Below are 19,614 nucleotides of genomic sequence, written 5' to 3'. Positions count from 1 at the left end.
TCTGAGGTTGAAAAAGTTTAAGCTGCTAATGGCCTTGATGTCGACATATTTGCACTCAGTGATGGTTCTTGACCATGTTTGGTATCCAGTAGGGGTCTTCAGTTTCTCACTTGGTAAACTCTGTTGTTTCCGTGCAGATTAGGTCGTTTATTAAATTGCTTTGCAGTTACTGTACCTTTGAAAATATTGGTTAGGTGTTGGAAGTCAAGAGTTATGTCATGTGGTTGCAGTCAGATACCTGTTTTTTACTTACCTAGCTGCACATAGTTTGCCAGCGAAGTCATCAATCCTCTAACGACCTTCTACACTATACCTTTTTCATTTGTTTCAAACCATTGTCATTTGAGGACAAAGTCGCCCCTGAGCGCTCGGCTTTTGTAAGATATTTAAGTTTAAACGGAAGCAAAAGACAGGATGATTTCAAACGGTAAATTGTGAACAGGGCTTAAATTACATCAAATTCTGACAATTGACACTGACAGAAACATTTTTTTGTAACGTTTAACAAGGTACAAAAGTGCCAAAACAGAGACAAACATTTTCATGTAACTTGTGTTTTGGAAAGACTTAATGTAAGAAATTAGATTTTCAACATTTGTAAGTCAATCATTTTACTTTGCGACTGATATATTTCAGGAAGCTTGTGCAGAGTATGTCTTTTATTAAACTACTTGAGACTTGGGTCCCGAGACAAATTGATTATTTGTTTATAAAGACTCCACCTTTCTCCATAAAGTATATTAGAAATATATTAGTATATTGTATAAAAGTATATTGGTAAAATGAAATAGATATAATTAAACTATTCTTGCTTTGCGGATAAGATTATAGAAATGATATGATTTTGGCAAACTGATGTCATAAAACAACCCTTATAAGAGATAAAACTTCAATATGTTTAAAAGTATTATTAGTAATTTAAAAGCTTTAATAATTAACTGAAAAAAGTTAATTGACAATAGTTTTGATGAAATTCCAGATTAAGTATAAGTAATAAGTGCAAGATAAGCACCTTAGGGACAGGCTGGCTGGTGTCACCCTGATTTTCATGCTTGATGGCTGATTTCACATCTGTACTTTGAATTACTACAAAATGATTGTTTGATAAAACTCTGATTCGAAATCTTTTAAATAATAAATAAATTTTTTTTTAATCCGAGCAAGGACTTTTCAAAGCATTATTAAATTGTGTTGAATCTTAAAACTTTTTAGATGCAAAAGTATCGAATAATTTAGTATTGTTTTTCGGATAAATATATGCTTCTTGTTTCTAAAATAGATATAATTAATGTATTTAAACTTTGTTTCCAAAGGACGAAGAAAAAGACAGTCACCACCACTCTGGGCGCAACCAAGTCTCAAATTTGGGGAGCAAATTGAATTTGACGAAAATAGACAATAGCTCACAGAATAATGCTTATAGCAACAACTTTGAAGATGACAATATTAAACTTATAAAATATGAGAGCAAATCTACTAAAAACCTAGAATCTAATGCTTGAAATAGTTGTAAATAATGCACGTTGACGTTTTGTTAGAACCTCGACGAATAAGAGGACAGAGGCTTTACACGTATGAGACTCACAGGGAAATTATGTCATTGTAAGGGGCGGGAGACTCACAGGGAAATTATGTCATTGTATGGGGCGGGGTTGAGCGGGGTTGGGCAGGGACAGGGCTATATCAAGTACAAGAACGCTGGTTTGCGGATTAGTAGCTATTTTGCTAGCAAGATTTTTTCAATTTAGGTAAAGGAAGTCATTTAAGACATTAAAGGGATGCCATCTACATCTGACCCAACGTGGCAGGATCCATAACTGTTATGATATACATATATATATAATGTTAGTATAGGTTAAGTCATATAATGTCGCTCTAGCCTGAACGTATCGCTTACGATTGTTCTCTTTTTGTTTGTGTGCTGCGTGCTTGCCAGTTTGGCGTCTCTTCCAACTTGTTAGCTTTTGTACGCTGCTCAAAATCTTGTCTGCTAATTGTGACGTTGAAGATAAACCTCTTCTTAATTTGGTAATTCACATGTGTCTGAATTCGTCTGGTAGCGTTGGCACCAATAGTAACACTTCATCATTTTGAACAATAAGCGATTGTGCACTGTCTTTCATGTATCCCACAATTCAGAAAATAACGAAGTATAGATATTTAGGGAGGAGGGATTCCTCTGCAACCTTCCTGAAACGAGGGAATTTGGAATTTGTAGTTACTAGTCTAAGAGTTATGAATCGCTTTCAATTTAACGTGTAACGGTTCACAGTATGTCGTGTATATTTATTTAATGATGTATATTCTTGCTTTTTGAGAGTTGCAGTCTATAGCTTGACTTATGCTACAACTAGATTTTTCAAATTTTTCACACTGCTCTTCACAAAAGTATGGGATTCCACTTGTTGCAACCTATTTGTTAATTTTTTATTTTAAAGACAGTTTAGGTTTTAATACCATTGATGTCATATATGTTATTATATTGATAGTCTTCGTTATTATCGGGTGGGAGGAGTGTTGATAACCAATATTTAACGATATATTTCAGTTAATGTATACTATACCACTCACCTTTTCCAGTTTTGCTATCGCCTCGATCCACTTTTGGTCCCTTTATATCAACTTTACTGTATTTTGTTTTATTTTTCCTAACCTAATAAAGGTTTGCTACTTCGGGGAGGGGAGGGGGACAAATAAGCCTAGTTTTGGACGGGTACGTGTCATTTTGGTTCAAAATTTGGACTAATAATTGTGATCAATAGTTCTGCAAATATGGTGAAAAATTTACCGATAATTCCGCAAGGCAAATTATATTTTTAAAACACAAAATCATCGAATTTTGTATGTCCTTTTTCCCAAAATTAAATTTTACATATTTCATACTTTCATTTCTAACTGGACATTTTTTTGTTGATGCTAAATCCTCCTCCTAAAAAATTTGGAATATTTCCAAAAATGGTACCCATAAATCTGCACATATTTTAAAAACTGATACCGATAATTCTGCACCTTTCTGAAAAAGGTACCCCTAAATAATGGCAAGTCCCCATACCTAAAAACCTATCAAGTTATCCCCCCTCTCAAGGTTTGCTATAAGACTTAATATGAAGCTGTATATTTAGGTACACAATGGTACAGATAATGTATCTGATAAAGTGACGTTTGCAATAGAATTTAGCAGTTCTACATTGGTTGTTTCTGCCTCTTATAATGCCATTGGTTTGGATCGTATCGCTTGGCTCTTTCTCTGGCAAGGCCTAATCTTGTTGGGATGCATGCTAACCTTATCACTTCAGCAGTTGAGTTTCTTGATACCAGATTCAACTGGGTTAAATTTTTTTTAATTCAAATATGAAAATTGCTCTGATTACGTAAAGCATTTTGAGACGAAAAGTTAGCAGTTTTTAACGTCGGAATAATAATGCAAAAAATAAATATGTTGGATATGTTTCAATATGATTCTAGAAAACACATTGCAGGCTGCATTACTTTCGAAATAACGTGAAATTTGTAAGGTAGAATGAACCTAATAAGTCGTGAATTGCAAATGAAAATAAATGCTTAAAGCTGTTGGTCTTTTGGTATTAACCTAGGTCATTAACAACCCGGCAGCTATGGCAATATTACCCTGGGTACCAGGGCCGCAAAAATTAAAAAATAATATTAAAAAATAATGAGAGCTCTCATTATTTTTAATTTTTGCGGCGCAGCTCTCATTATTTTTTTTATTTTTGCGGCTCTGGTACCCAGGGTTTGTCAATATGATCCTTGATCATTATGCGAAAATGGTCATTGCTACCTCCCCCCCCCCCCCCCCTCCCACCCTTTCAATCAAAAGATGCATATTACGCCCCGGCATATTTTTGAAGTAATAATGAAGTGGATAACCACAAAAGTCGCACTGTAATTTTCAGGCTGGTGAATTACAGAAGAAGCGCTATGATTTCTCAACCACATCCTATGGTACGTACTCTTCTTTAATTTAGACGCGTGATTCACGTTTGGTATTATTTAATCGATACAGGATGATGAAGTGCCTGAACGTGGAAGGAAAGTTGAGTTCATCGGCTATGGCTCTCGCAAGGAATCAGAAATGGATCTTATTATCAAAGATCGGCAAAAGGAGCTGCGAGAGAACCTGCTTGAGTCAACCCTTTACGTGAAGGCTTAGGGACATTTGCTTTAAATACTCCCACCTTGTTATGCTTGGAGGCATTCCGAGAACAAACAAACAAACAAACAATATTGATTTTTACATAAAGTTGTTTATTTATAAGATTTAAATGGGTGGGTATTCACATACTGATATATCGCCAACCATTTCATTTTAACGTAGCTAACTTATGCCAGTGTAGTATTTAGCCAAATGTTTTTAGCTTTTCACAGGAATGCAAGCGTTAGCTTTTCCTGCAATTTGCAAGCATTAGCAATGCATTCCCTTGCGGAAGCCATTTTCAATGTACCTGGTAATACAGTTAGTAATATTTTCAGTAATATTAGAATCAAGGTGTGAATTTGCACCTCTTGATTACTTCTGTGATTTATAGTACAAAGAGCCATACATTTTGGACCGAGGTGGATCGAATTAACATTTGTAACTGATTCTACAATTTAATCAATATTTCAAAGAATTCAGAGATTTGACAATGACTACATGATAGATAAGGGAAAAGAGTCACAGCAGAACTTTCTTTACATGTTTAGTCCATCTTTACTATTTCACTGCATGCATAAAGAGTGAGGGGACTGAACCTATGTTCGGGAAATAGCTGCATATTTCCTACTTGCATATATTTCATCCCTTTTCTTGCGTCATAAAAAGGGCTTTAAAATGCCAAATTTTCCAGGAAGACAACGCAGCATTTTCTTCGAGGGCCACAGTAAATGAACAAAAATTTCACCTTAGATTTAAAGGAAGGGATACTCTTACTTCTATAATCGCTTAAAGATTCGTGTTGTCGACCCCGAAGCTGGATAAATTTTATGCAAGGCTGTATGAGGATAAAAGTTTTTACTCTAGCATATTTTTCCAGCGTATCAATTTAACTTCGCTTACTAATTTTCTCGACAACGAAAGTCCCTCTGTCCTACGCCAAGATAAGGAAAACTCAGTTCGACTAAAGAACCTCCCCATTCTCTTAAACTAAAGAACACTTCTTTAAAGAGACAGAATTGGACAGCTTTGGAATTGAATGGTGTTTTTTCGAAGGTGAATAGAAAACAGCCCTTTTTTGCCGGTACCAAAACTGTTTTAGAGGAAAAATCAGTAGTAAAGATATACCCAGTTTAAAGTCTCAGTTTATAGTCACTATCATTACAAATGTCTGGCAAATTGATTTCATCTTATGACACATATTTCTAACTGCTTAAGACGTTACATAAATTTGATCGATGTACATGGAAAGCGATTAATGAAATATAGTAAATTGTCGAATAATTTTGTTAAGTTTAGACTATTTCAATTAAATAGGAATATTGGAATGTTAGGAATATTGAAAAAGAAAATGCAGCGTAATAAGCCATTAGAATAAGTCTTTTTCATCACGTTATTCTAATTGAATTTCACTCACAAAAAGAAATATTTGCCATCGTCAGTTGAGTGAAGGGAAATCTTTTGAGCGAGGTTCACAACTTTTCATCCAACAAAGTCTAGTGTTGGGGAAAACATTTTTGCACTGGCTTGACCAATCATGTTGGACATCGTGGATGATCTGGTACGATGCTAGACCATGTTAGACAAAGTTTTGCTTTGATAAAAATGATGGATGTTGCTGGATGATGTTGAAGCCGTTTGGCCATCCTCTTCAACAAAATCACACTCGTGCATTGGAAAACACCGGCTAATTTTTGCTTTGTTTAGGTCAGAGTAAACTGCGATTCACGAAAAGTAGAACCCGTTCATCGAAAGGACATTTGGCTTCTGTCCCCCAATAACCTTCTTCCATGTTCTAACCTTCTTTCATGCTCATTTTATCTCTCTGTCCATTGCCTTGTCTTGCTCCGTTTTCACTCTCTTTTCCACTGTCATCCACAATATGGATGGAAGAAACCAGAAAATGTTATGCTGCTTTTTGCTTTGTTTTACCGTCCAACAAGGACCATAAAGGTCCCGCCCACACGGTGCCGGAAACTTCAACCGATCAGTACTGCGTGCCTTGTGAAAATTACTACAGGAGTCAACGAACTCATTCTATCTACAAGGGTGAAAAAGAATTCATTGTGTCTTCGAAAAAGCCACTATTGTGAACTTTAGGCGTAGATTTAATGGATGCCATGAAATCCTAATTGGAGGAGACTCAGCAAACTCCGATTTGAGTTCTTCATCGCCTCCTCTCCGCATCGAGGCTCGCTGTGCATGCACAGCTCATTACGTTCTGACTGGAGATGTATTCCTATTGGCTATTCCAACTCGCTCTTGACAGCAATAAATCAAAAAGGAGTATATCAACCCTCACACGCCCACTCCCATCAGTCTTTACAGAAAAGACTGGAACAATGCAAAAGTGAATTTGGGAAGGGCTGGGAGGGTGCACAGCGACCTCGATGCTACGAGGAGGCTCGAAGGACTCAAATCGCAGTTCGCTGAGTCTCCTTCAATTAGGATTTCTTCATCGCCTCCTCTCCGCATCAAGGCTCGCTATGCACCCTCCCAGTTCACCAACCTTACCCTAATTACTTCATGGCACAATGCATTCTGGTACTTGTAGTTAAACCCGCGAACTTTTGTTTACGTTTTGTACGGCGATCGTACGAAGTTCTGTTATTATTCGACGCTCTTTGCTCAAATAGTCAAACAAATAATGGAAAATACGGCAGAACGTACCGAACAGCACATCCCTAGTTTTTCAAAGCTCTTACTTTGGAAATGATGTCGCAGAAAGTCTTTCTGGTGTTGCGATTAGGCCAAAAAAGGAGAACTAGCAGTTGAGTGCACTTTCGATAGACAAGAAGATGATATAGACCTCGAAAGATATATAGTTGACAGGAAAGATTAGACCAAGTCTTTTAGGGTTATACCAAACTTCTGAAGTGAACGGCTCAATGGAAGACTCCTTGATAATTCACTAACAATACTTAACAGCGTAAGTGCACCTTAGGCCTGACAGTGACAGAAGTAAAAAAACATGGATATAAACTATGGAAAGAAGGATATTTACGTTCAGTATTCGTAAAGCCCAATATTCCGGGAAGTAACTGTTATTTCTTGTGAAGGCTAAGGTCCTTTGATTAAAAGCATCTAGTATTAATGAAGATCTGTTTTCAATCTGATAGAAAAATTTGCAGCACCCTGCTAAGAATGATGAGTTTCTTTGTTTATACTGCAGCAATTTGTCTTGAGCTCTTCTTGTGCTGACAGATAATCCTTGCACTCCACCTCCCCCCCCCCCCCAAAAAAGAAGGGGTTGTATCTAAGCTAATACTCTTTGGCAAATCTTTTTTAAGATCAAAGCCTTTATCAAGTTTGACGGGATCTTAGTCATCAAGCAGTGTATGACTTTACAGTCAGATGTAGTATAATCTTGTAAATTGGTTTAAAATTTCAAATCCAATCCCAACAGTGGACAACCCTTGAAAATTGTTTTAAAGCAAGCTGTAGTACAACTGCTGGCTCAATATTTTTTTTGAAAACAGTTTTCGTGCATCCAATTTTGAAAATTTATCCACTTTTTGCCACATAATGTCACAACCGTAACTGGCACCTCATTGCTCCTTCCGATTTCACAACTACAAAATACTAGGAGCATTATCCCCTTGGTCCCATACCTTTCACTTTTCCGTTCGTTTGGCCTAGGCCTTATCATATCTTTGCTCGCTGTCAAATTGCCGTCGGAACGACTTTCTGCAGCGCTGATTTCCAGGCTAGAGCTTTCTGAAAACCTTGAGATGTGCTGCTCGGTATATTCCGCCGTATTTTCATGATTTGTTTGATAATTCGAGCAAAGAGCGTTGGATAATAGCAGAACTTCGTCTGATCGCCGTACAAAACATAAACCTCTTTTTGGTACCGTGCAAATATTTGGCCGGCCATAAGCGTTTACACGAGGCCGCTCGCGAATTCGGCCGGCCAAGTTTCAAGAAGGACGCTTTCCTAGGTGGCCGAATATTTGCACGCCTAAGTGACCTAAGTTGAGGTCGCAAGACCTCGTGTAAACGCAAGGCCTAAGTGACAAAATATTTGACCGACCAAATATTCGGCCGGCCCCGTGTAAACGCAGCCCCAGAGACCCAGTAGGATATTGAAAAGTGGAGAACTGATCTCCGAAGGGAGGGCATAGCAAATTGATTGCTAGTTGTTTGGTCGAGAAACTGATTCTCGTTTGGTAAAAGGTTTGTTTGGCTGGCAGACTGACTGCCGTCGTCAACACAAACTTTCTTGTTTGGTGGATTGAATGAATCTTTAATCAGTGTCATTAACGAAGCTATTCATTCATTTTCAGTAGTTCATTTTCGCATATAGTTTTTATGAAAAACATTGATAATAAAAAATATTGAAAAACATGCGTGGCGAGAGAAATGCAATACTATCTGTTGTACTGGTCATTACTTGCTAGGAACTGTTGTTAAAATTGCTGAGAAACGAAACAAAATTTGGATCAACATTGGCGCAAAAACATGGTCTGAATGAATACTGAATAGAAGATACTATTGCCAACTGGAAAGGACCACTGTTTCAGAAGTTTTTTACCCTTTAACTGATGTTGTCTCAGTCTTTTAGCACATGAAATTAATTTAGATTTCATAGGTTCGTGTGCCTTTCTAAACCCTCTCATTTGTAGATTGATCCTCCGGCGAATAATCTAGTTAAACGTGTCAACGACGAACGTCACCAGCGTTTAAAAGTTTCCTCTCCTACCCTGGCAACCTCTCAATAAGTTAAGCAACCTGACTCTGCTTTCGCTGTTTTTTCTTTAACAAGCTCATTAATTATTCCTGGAATCTTATTCAAGAACTGGGTGGGTTACCAATGAATTGTTTCGTCACCTTTATGAATCTCTCTTTCCAAAAGTTACAGGCTGGATTTTGGCAAGTCAAATCTAAAGTATTGAAGCATTTTACACGAACGTTCAAGAAGCAATGTTGATCTTTCTGTCTTGGTTTGTGATGTCTTAAACAAAACTCATCAGGATTAGTATATTTGCGTTCAGCTCTCAAAAGTTGCTTAAATGTCAGGTCGATGTGACATTTAAGCAACTTTCAGCCAATATATTTCATGTTTCCACTACAGCAGTACTGTTCAAGAGACTTGGCCACTGTCAGCTATTCAAAGTATGTCAAACCTGAGTTGATTATTATGACGAAATTTCGTTGTGCATGTTCTTGCCACTGGTTTCCTCAAAACTTTTCGTCCGGTCAGTCGCCCTCTGCTAACATTTTTGAACAGAAAAAGAAATATTATCTCTCAATAATGACTGACACACGTAAAGACTGTAAGCAGTTTCAAATATTAAACGGTATTTTTATTGAAACAAATAATACATTATTCAGAATCTTTATTGTCAATTGAATGATGTAGAATGCGATAAATCGTTGCTTGGTGTTAATGTTTTGACTTTAACAGATAATTTTTTGATCGAAAAAACAGCTCTGTTCAGAATTTCGTGGACTTGATTATGTATAAAAAGAGAAAACTGTATGGGTTCTGCACCAGTGCAAGGCCAAGTGAAGAAGCATCCTGATTAACATCTGAAAATGTAAGCATGTGAATTTTTTTTTTCACAACTTAAACAAATTTCTTAATTTCTTATGACCTAAATATGACTGCATAAGAATTTGCAATGCTAATAGATATGTTTAAACAGTTAAGCTTTCATCTATATTTTTCTCCAATGTGGCTCAATCTTTATGCTGATTTTTCATTATGGTAACAAATCTGAAATTTTTTTCATTACACTATCTATGAAAATATTCTCATGCGTTAGGCATTTGTTTAATAATCAATTATTTTAAGCAGAATGTAGCTCTTTTATAAGAGCCAGTAGATTTAAATTCAGGCTGACTGTTTTTAATATTTTCGAAAATCTGAGGCTGGATTGTTCTTAATTTGTTCTTAAATTAATAAGGTGTAAGCAGTGCGATTGCTAGCTTTTCGCTCTAGAGAGGTGTTCAGGCCTCATTTGCCTCAAAGTGAGCGAGACAGCCTTCATTTGCCTCCAAGTTTGAATATTCACCCAAAAAGGACTTACACATGGCTAGAAATCCTCGTTTTTGAGATAAAACGTTGTTCAAAACTGCATTTTACAGTAGCTCAGTCTCAACTTGTTCTTAATTTGTTCTTAACCTTTGACTTATCTTGAGCCTCGTGTTCTTATAAAATTGTTCTTATAAAAAAAGAGTGTAAGTATCCAAAAATTACGAGCGATCTGGCATTCTTGCATTTTGGATCCATTGTATTTTCAACTCATTTCCTTCACTTTGTTTTGGATGCAAACATCAGAAGTGACTCCATTTTGGATTCACACATCCTAAATCACTTTATTTTGGCAACTTAAGCCGCATCTACACGTGCAGTTTTTTCTTGGTAATTTTCCTTGACAAGTTTCCTTGCCCTTCTGAATTAGCAACAAGTTTTGTTTGACATTTTTTTACTTGATAATTTTTAATTCCTCGTGTAGAAAGACAACAAGTCTCGTTCACAATATCTATTTGCTCTGACAATTGTTTTGGCCAGCGGAGTTTATGGGTTAGCCTCGGTTTCTGTGACGTCAAATTCTCTTTTCAAAAAATAGCTCCTTTAACGAAGAAAATACTTTTATTCGTGGATGGGAAGTCCCTGGAATTTCTTCCTTTAACGTCTGTATACCCAATACACATCCTTATACTGCGCATACTCATTCTTCTCGATGTTGCAACTTTACAACTTTTTGCCTTCGTATTCCGAAGGCTTTCACGGCCAAGAACAGGCAATTGTGAGAAAAAAGGGTCTGGAATTGAGTCAAATTTATCAAGTTTACTTGTCAAGCCATCTACACGGACAAGTTTTGCAAATGACAGTTCTCTACTTGACAAATAAACTTGCTGAAAAACTGGCAGGCCATTAACTTCTCAAAGAAAAATTGTAATGGAATAATACATCTAAATTTACGTCATTACGCATCTGAATTCACTTCAATTTGGATTCACATACCTGAATTCACTTCATTTTTTATCCAGACATCTGAATTCACTTAATTTTGATCAACACACAGGAGTGATATACTGCGGCATAAGTGCGACGTTTAAGTTCAATCAAATTTCCCTGAAGCACTTTTATCGAGCCTTTGTCGAGCCTTTTTCGATCTGAATGCTAATCGGTTCGCATTTGGCCTAATTTATGTACAATTTCTTACTTCTTAGCGTTCTCTTCTCTTCCCAAAGGATGCTGAAAAGGGTATTTCCACTTGGAATCTTCCTGACTGCATTCATAGCAAGCGTAGCGGTTTCGTCAAAATGTAAGAAAATATTCTTTTAAAACAACCACCTAAAGATATCCAAAACAACTTTGCTGCTCACAGTCTGTATTTTTCCTATTTAAATTTATTTGGTACTTGTGTAGAGTAAGATGAATATTAGGATGTTACCCACCCTAACCAAAGGTGACTGAACAAAGTCTATTTTCCTTTTGGGGCCTTGGGTCAGTTGGTGATGCGGTTCATTTCTGTGTGGGTTTTGAGCTGCGTAACAGATATACACAGCAAATGAAAACAGCTGAAAGCAAAGAGGAAAGATAAGGAGAGGCCGCATTTTTGATTGGCCTGTTTCGATCCACAACTGGGTACATATCTTTCAATCACTATTTTGGAAAATGACCGACAAAACACATTAGCATGTTTTTAAATAACCGTTTTAAATTGTTTGAAGAGGAAAAAGCGTATTAGCTATCAAACTTTTTATTACTTTTAGTTTTTAGGCAACTGCCATGAAAAAATTGTTTAGAAAACTTTTAGTGCAAATCATCTGAGAATTCCGAGTTTCACTTTCAAATTTCTGAAGAAACAGCTTTCATACATAAATTTTTTATTTTAATCTAGGTAAATTCTGTTTTTTGTAAAAACCTTACTTATTTAGACATTGCTGTTTTTTCAGTTGACTTTTGTTCAGTGAAGTTGGAGCCAGTTGGCTGCTACAAGGAGAAGCTTGAAAACAGGGCTTTAAAACAAGAGGTGGGTTTACATCGTCATGGTAGCTATCAGGCAGGGGCGTACCGGAGGCTAAATGCTTGGCAGGGCTAAGTACTGGTTTGCCCGAATATTTTTGGTTCATTGCGATAGAACTGTCCAAATGACATATTTAGGCCTAAAATGGAGCCTAAAATGCGATAAACTGCAGTCCTCCCAGCCCCAATGCCTCTCACCTCTTCCACCATTACTCTGTGAATTACATTCCTACTGGAGATCAAAAGCGATTACGTAACAAAACTCTATTTTGAGCATTTTTTAATTTTGCCCACATAACAACAAAATAACTCTTTTGCCGTGAAATCAGCTAGATGTGTTAATTGGCTGAGGTATGGCCAAATAAGTGCAGGCCCCTTTTACTTTCAAATCGTTGTTTTTTGTGAACCAAGCCCAAATAGCAGTAATTCATTGACAAACTTCAGATCTTTCACTTGCCAGTCAATGTTTCCAAAATCAACTGATTTTGCATGTTTAGAAGTATTCTACCATGTTAGTTCAGAGTTTATAATTCAAATAAAAGGTGTTTTAAAATGTATGACTTTATTATGTCTTTATTATGTCTTTATTATACATCATGACTTTATTATGTCTTTATCATATCTTTTGAATTTTGAGCACAAACCAAATTTGTTTATTAACTTAGTTCAGATCAGTTATACTGTAAAATTTTCCTAACAGTTGATACTTATTGAGTTAGGATGGCAACTAATTCTATTCTTGGAAATATAGAAAATAGGAAATCATTACAATAAAGAAATTTTTTCTTCATTAGTTGGATAATTCAATAGAACATTTTCTGGGGATAATTATTTCTTGCCGTAATTGAAATTTACAAACATGCACAGCATTTATTGAAATTCTGTTATAGAGTACGTAAAACTTCAATTACAAGTTATTATCACTACTATTAATGGCAACCTTCAATAATAATTTGTAACCAGTTATGTTGACAATGTTTAGTCGTAATGAGTCCTTCCCATTCCCTTTCATGATAGATCGTGCTCCAGCAACCGTCTAGCCTCGAGTTTCACCCTCAGAGCCAGGAAGGCTGGGATAAATGGAGCAAGTTTCTGCCAACGTTTATCTGCGAGTAAGGAATACAGCTTTTAGCTTCCTTTTAGTCGAAAAGATGATGTAAAATTTTGGCTTTATAGTTTGTCAAAGCCAAAAGCTTCTTTACCAAGCCCATAAAGGGTACCTAATTATATTCCAGGCTGGAAACAATTTGTGTAAACACCTTGCCCCAGAGATCTGTCCCCACAAGTGCTTAGTGCTAGTCTCGATCCCACGAACTTTTGATAGATAGGCCTACATCTTAGCCTCTACAACTCAGAGGGAATAAATATTTTAAAAACAAAGAGACTGGAGATATGACATTGTCAATAAACTGCAATTAGCAACAACCTATGATTAAAAGAACAACTACTTAATCTGCAAAAAATTTCTTTTTGAATGAGTAAAAGTACTGAAAATCTCACCTTGTAATCTACATAGCAATTGAAGATCATTTCTTGTAAAATTGAGTAGGTGAATTGCCAGATTGCTGAGCTAAGTCGTTTCCCAAGCTGAAAGTAGTCATGAAGTCTTTATCATGCGATTTTAACCCTTATTGTGAGTAAACTGGACCTAATTCTTGCTTACATCAAATTGGACGTCATTTCAAGAAGCCCTTGTAACAATGCATTTGCGCTGTGGTAAGATAGCAGGCTGGGTATGTGTCCACACTGGTTCCATTGATTGACAAGTTTTGTACAAGCTTTTCTTGCACTCTTTTTCAATTATCATGAAATATATATCTGTTAAATTTTTAGCTTCTTCCCTCCATACCATATAGTGTCCGATCTACAAATGAACCATGTAATCCTTGACCGTGTCTCTACCTGAACATTCTGATAAATAAGAACTCGAGGGACGTCCCGTAAATTCTCGAATTGCCCCTCCCCTCCCCCTCGAAAAAGCCTTCCTCGACTAAGCACTCTAAAACTACCAATTGTCAATAAGCCCACCCCCTCGAATAAACCCACACTGTTGCCTTATTCCTCGAATTGGCTGCCTTCGATTTGTTGATTGTTGCCACCTGAATCATCGAATTACCACAAGAATTCATACTTTTTGTAATGATTAATTAAATGTTAATAAGGAAGTTCTTACTATGATATAAGAGGTCTTTTGTTATACAAGAGGTCCTCTTGGTTTCTACTTTAATTATATACGCCTCCCTCGAATAACCCCCATCCAAAAATATCAAAAATAAACTTACCCCCAGGGGGGCTAGTTCGAGGATTTACGGTAAGTGCTAGATGCTAGATGTAGATGGAACTGTTAACTACATCCTTTACTTCAAATCTGTAAGAATCTTGTTTCGTGATATTAAGATGACATTTTACTGTCCAAAGTTCAATACAGTCTATTTTTTCAACAGATGTGCAAAACTGGCTTTCCAAAAAGGTTACAAAGTTATTGGCATTCAATCATTTGGTGAGTGGAATAAAACTATTTTTATCTCATTTTAATGAAAACTTAGAGTTTTGGTATTTTGATCTAAAAAATCAAGAAAGCACCTTACGTTAGTACCTTTACGTTACTACGTTTTAGGTTCGTTGTAACTCTATGAACAACCCAAGCTGCAAATATATGTTTCCCATTATCGAATACATGAAACAAACAGGCAACTTTATACATACCGTATTTCCTCTAATGAACGCCGCACCTTCAGCCAACCATTTGAAAAAAACGCCCCCCTCTCATAAACGTTTTGAATAAGTTATGTAAGTTGGTAATCAGTATGTAAGTTACTCGACCTCGATATGTAGCAATTGTAAAAATACTTAACGAGGAGCTGCGATCATGCTTCAATCACTCTATGCAACTTGCTTTTCTAACTGAAACTTTGCTGGAAGATTATGTTGATTACGAAATCCATTCAAATGTTGACACCCAATCTTATTCATCTATCCAGCATGAATTTGTCATAAAGTGGATGAACATAAGTCTACTTAATGCTTCAAAGTCCACTTTTAGAAAAGTAAGTGCACTCTTAGGGAAACATGATCTCTGTCAAGTAACGTTTATGCAAGAAGTACCGTATTTCCTTTAATGAACGCCGCACCTTCAGCCAACCATTTGAAAAAAACGCCCCCCTCTGTTGAACGCCTCATCTTGGAAAGCGGCGTTCATTAGAAAACATATCAAACAAGAAGTAACGAATCGCTTATGCGCTTACTATTCGAAAGCTATGACCAGGGGCAGCGCCAGCCCCAAAATAGTAGGGTGGACAATGAAGGGGTGGAGCTGATAAAGGTGAGAAGCCGGTGCAACACCGTACGAGAAATCACGCTCGTTATTGATAACTAAGCTTGAAATATTTTGAAACCCTCCATGAAAACGTTATATTTTATAGGGACAGGTTTGCACTCATAAAAGCTAAAAAATATAAGCTAATTTTAGAGTGACATTGGGGCTCAAAGGTGATGCAGCTGTAACGGGTGGGCCTGCAACAATACTATTCTTGTAGCTTGAAAAGTTTGGGTACAAGTCTTGAAGTTATTTATTGCCAAAAACCTTTAACAAAGAAGGAAGGCAAAGACCATACTCTAGAACCAAATGCTTAGCACGATTAAGCTGTGTTTTATAGATCATCTTCACTTTGGTTTCTCAATATTTACGGAACTGATGATCCAACACACATACTCTATGTCAGCTAAGATCTGAAAAACCGTAACTGACCATCAAAATGAAAAAAGGTCCATCTCAGAGAAAAAAACCGACATTCCCTCCCCCTTTACGTTTTTAATCCAGTTTTGGAAAATTAGAAAGTCAATCTTAAAAAGTGGGGTGAATATGTCCATCCCAGCTCACCCCGTGGCGCCGCCACTGGCTATGACGAGGACACTGAAGGAAACAGGGATACTGACGTTCCTTGAAATTGCCATAACGTGAACACATCTTTTGTGAACTTTAAAAAATTGTTCTCACAATCTTTATTGTGTGTTTTCGGAAAAAAACCTTACAGGGCGAGAGAAATAAATTTCTCCTTTTGTCCGCCAAAAATCCTTTATGTGGCGACGGTGTCCCCCGTACCCTCCCTTTGGTGACGCCCTTGACAGGGCCTCAGACGAAGGGGGGCCGGGGGGGCCTTGGCCCCCCCCCCACTTTTTTGCAAAACAGTAGAGTTTTTTTTCAAAATCTTTTGTTATGGGTGTTAAATTTTCCCTTGCCCCCCCCCCCACTTTTTCACCTTTGTCGGAGCCCATGCTTGATCGAGCTTTTTTTGCAGGACGATGCTTCAGTGGCCTTACAGCCCATTTAACTTATCAAAAACATGGGGAAACTGAGGAGTGCATTGATGGGTCTCTGAAGAGCTGCTCGACAACAGATAATGTTTGTTCCGGAGAGGCCATGGTCAACTTTGTCTACAGAATAGCGCCAACAGGTAAACTTTATACATGCTTCAGCTGCATAAGTGTAGCCTTTATGCATACTCGTTTTTTCACAATACAGTAAATATTTTATCATATTGGTATCAAAGAGTGGTGGCTGCTAGAGGTTCCATTTTGGAGAAAAATTATGCAAATATCTCAATAAATAATGACACACCCAAAGTAGCGGCTCTGTAGAAAATCCTCTATCCGGGAATTGAACGCGCTTTTTACTGGTTGTATACAAGTTGTCTTTCAGTGCTTGTTGTGCTGTTCCCGTAAATTTGATAAACCCGGGGACCAAAGAGCAAGCGAAAAAAATCATTTTTTTTTCATTTTCAAGAGATAACTCAAATAGTCTTGATTTGATATCGTTAACGAAGATTAAATATAGTGGCTTATTTGTCGACTCACTCAGCTAAAACGTTTATGCACAACTTTCGATTTTGCATATTTACCTGGTAAACGATGGTAAATGTGTTTTGGATTCGTTCTTCTAGAACTTACGGCCTAGGCGTAACTTACTATGAGTTTCATCACTCTGACTTGAATTATACAGTCACATGAACAGTTTTTAACAATGACGACGAATTCTGCAACACAGCGCTACAAATCATTTATAAATTTGAACAGTAGTACAACTAAGGGTCGAAGCTTTATAATTGCTTGCTATCAAATTTCTATATGTATTCGCTAGATTGATATAGTACTTGGTTAGTTCTCGAGTTATGTTATGTTGGCACAGGTCGTAAATGTTATGTTGTGGAATTGTATCGATGTGCTCGAACCTGCATTGCGTGAGGCAGACTTTGCCTATGTATACCCAGATGTTATAGGAACACATTGTACCTGTTTATATACTATGATACAGACTATCTCAAAAATTTGCTTACGTCAGAGTGCAACATTCGTTATGAGCCTCTTGGATGCTTTGCTGATAAAGTTTCCGGGTTACGTCCATTACCGGAGCTGTTGATTACCGAACGAAGTTACTCCAGTCCTAAATGGAACGGTTACTATATTGATTGGGGAACCTGGAACAATTATTCACCATTAATGATTTGCAGATGTGCAACAAAAGCTAGGGAGCTGGGACGAAAAACGTTTGGCATCCAGTTTTATGGCGAGTATATTTTACAGCATAATTTTGACCTTGCTTTTGTATGTTTACGTTTTTTCCTTTCCTTCATTTTAATTTCTATTCCTTTTCTAATTTTGCTTGTCACAGAAATCAATCTGTAAATGGCTTTGAAAAAAGCCAACATTTTGTGACATATTGGCTAAAAGCTTTTTCTTCTGACACTCCTCAGAACATAAAACGTCAAAATAAGGGTCTGAAAGAACATAATGAAAAATATATACCCAGTTGTGGATCGAAATAGGCCAAACAGAAAAACGCAAGCACAAGGCTGGTATTGTTGACGGTTTCGTAGTGTCAGACGAAAAAGCTTTTAGCCATTATGTTGTAAAATGTTTGCTTTTTTCAAAGCCATTTTAAAGTTCTGTACCGCCAGAAAATTTTTCAAATCAATCTGTTTTCTTCTTTGCGTGTTTTACTCCTTTCTCTTGTTTCTTTCTCTTTCTTTTTATAATTGCAGTAATTTCAATCATCTTCAGATCTTTGTTTGTGAATCTTTTTTGCTTGTAAACATAATCCTTCTACATATTTTTACCCTCATTGCATTTTACCATCACTTTCACGAAAATTTTTTACTGACGTAGCTCCTTACAATTGTAAATAGCGATGTCTAAAATTGATCTAAACTTAATTAACTTCATTGATGCAGGCGAATGCTGGTCAGGAGATGATTCAAACAGCTACTCTAAAGATGGTGAGAGCACAAGGTGCATTGCAAAGGACTTCAAACCATGCCGTTACAATTCTTATCATTGTATTGGCCAAGACCACGCCAACAGTGTGTATAGAATCATTGGTGGGTTTTCTTTCATGTATTTCCTCTGCTTGTTCAAAATGACAGGATATAGTTCAAATTTTGTATTTTGCCACAATGTTTATGTTCTTAAGTATTGAAGTCTAGGAAAGAAAAAAATATAGAGCACAATTCTGGACCCTGCCTTGCTTTGCTTAAAAACGCTAATGATTTGAAAGATTGTAAAACAACAGTAGCCTGAAGAGGCTTCTGCTGAGAAAGATACATTTCTAAATCTGGGACAGATAGGAGAGTAAATTTAGGATCTCAGATTCAGAATAGATAAAGGTAAACAAATTTGCGTTAAATTCACATGAATCTGTCATTTTCTTAATGAAAAAAAATGTCTCTGCTGTAAAGAACCTCTAAGATCAACTTTTAGATTATCTAAAAGATAGATTAATCTTTATGGGTAATCGAGTCAGTAAGCTTTTGTCAAAGATTTTTTGGCATGTTTCCAATCGTTTTGTAATAGACTTGAAATTGTAGCTTAATAGTTTTGTTTGATAGTCGTTTTTGGGAAAAATTTGGGATATTATCAATTGACAAATCTTTTAAATGAAAAATTTTAACAGACTGAAATACCACGCCTGCAAAAAGTAATTGGTACATTGCAAAATATTTGAAAAATTTCAATAAAACCTATTTTCTCACCATGCAGTGCCATTTCTATCATTTTCGAACTGTCTTCCTGACTCCAATTTGATATTTTGTGATAATCACCTCTAAAAGCAACAAGCGACATTTCCTTGAAAAGCTAGGGGTTTGGTGACTGTCACTTTTGCTGGAAACGTTTGTTTTCTGGAAGAACACTTCAACAATCTAGCTACAAGGGTTCCAAGTACGTTTTAAGATATATTAGGTAATCATGAAATTTACTCCAAAATTCAAATATGAAAAGTCTTGTAATTAAGCCTTGAATGTACTGTATATTTTCTTTAAATGAAATCCAAATCAAATTGATAATGATATTGCTTTTTTTCATAGATCTCAACGAATCTGGTAATAGCAGCACGGTGAAGACAAGTCACAAATGACTCGCTACCTAGTTGTAGATTTAGTTTAGGAGGAAGCTGTTTATCTTACTTAAAAACAATAAAATGGCGTTTC

The 19,614-nt window shown here is 36.6% G+C and overlaps 2 protein-coding genes across 6 annotated transcripts in view; both read left to right on the top strand.

The window, feature by feature from the left end:
• LOC148957114 (phospholipid-transporting ATPase IF-like) overlaps positions 1–6,069 on the top strand; it is a 39,118-nt gene extending 33,049 nt beyond the window's left edge. The window contains exon 37 of one of the 4 annotated variants that reach the window (XM_089115915.1): positions 4,025–6,069. In XM_089115915.1, coding sequence (XP_088972041.1) covers positions 4,025–4,171 — 147 coding nt within the window. In that variant the 3' untranslated portion in view covers positions 4,172–6,069. Of the gene's footprint in view, positions 1–1,313; positions 3,748–3,914 lie in introns of those variants that run through there. The other 3 variants (XM_089115916.1, XM_089115914.1, XM_089115913.1) reach the window with 3 other exon arrangements.
• Positions 6,070–9,588: 3,519 nt separating this feature from the next.
• Positions 9,589–19,614, top strand: LOC135684172 (uncharacterized). 2 transcript variants are annotated; one of them, XM_065199606.2, is made up of 9 exons: positions 9,589–9,692; positions 11,356–11,429; positions 12,064–12,140; positions 13,151–13,245; positions 14,578–14,633; positions 16,432–16,587; positions 17,472–17,696; positions 18,361–18,507; positions 19,492–19,614. In XM_065199606.2, coding segments are annotated over exons 1-9 (882 nt in total). In that variant the 5' UTR covers positions 9,589–9,690; the 3' UTR covers positions 19,542–19,614. The 2 variants fall into 2 exon arrangements, with proteins under 2 accessions (XP_065055678.1, XP_065055679.1); XM_065199607.2 differs by having other exon boundaries at positions 9,642–9,692; positions 11,335–11,429.

Source organism: Rhopilema esculentum, unplaced genomic scaffold (assembly GCF_057945365.1).
Source record: "Rhopilema esculentum isolate cy_ngs unplaced genomic scaffold, ASM5794536v1 HiC_scaffold_37, whole genome shotgun sequence".
Classification (NCBI taxonomy): Eukaryota; Metazoa; Cnidaria; class Scyphozoa; order Rhizostomeae; family Rhizostomatidae; genus Rhopilema; species Rhopilema esculentum.
This window is presented reverse-complemented; position numbering and strand designations above follow the sequence as displayed.

What these genes read in the sequence shown, in the direction of transcription:
- LOC135684172 (XM_065199606.2), top strand. An exon ending in ACAGGGCTTTAAAACAAGAG is followed by an intron (nt 12,141 to 13,150) that starts GTGGGTTTACAT and finishes CTTTCATGATAG; the next exon opens with ATCGTGCTCCAGCAACCGTC. An exon ending in CTGCCAACGTTTATCTGCGA is followed by an intron (nt 13,246 to 14,577) that starts GTAAGGAATACA and finishes TTTTTTCAACAG; the next exon opens with ATGTGCAAAACTGGCTTTCC.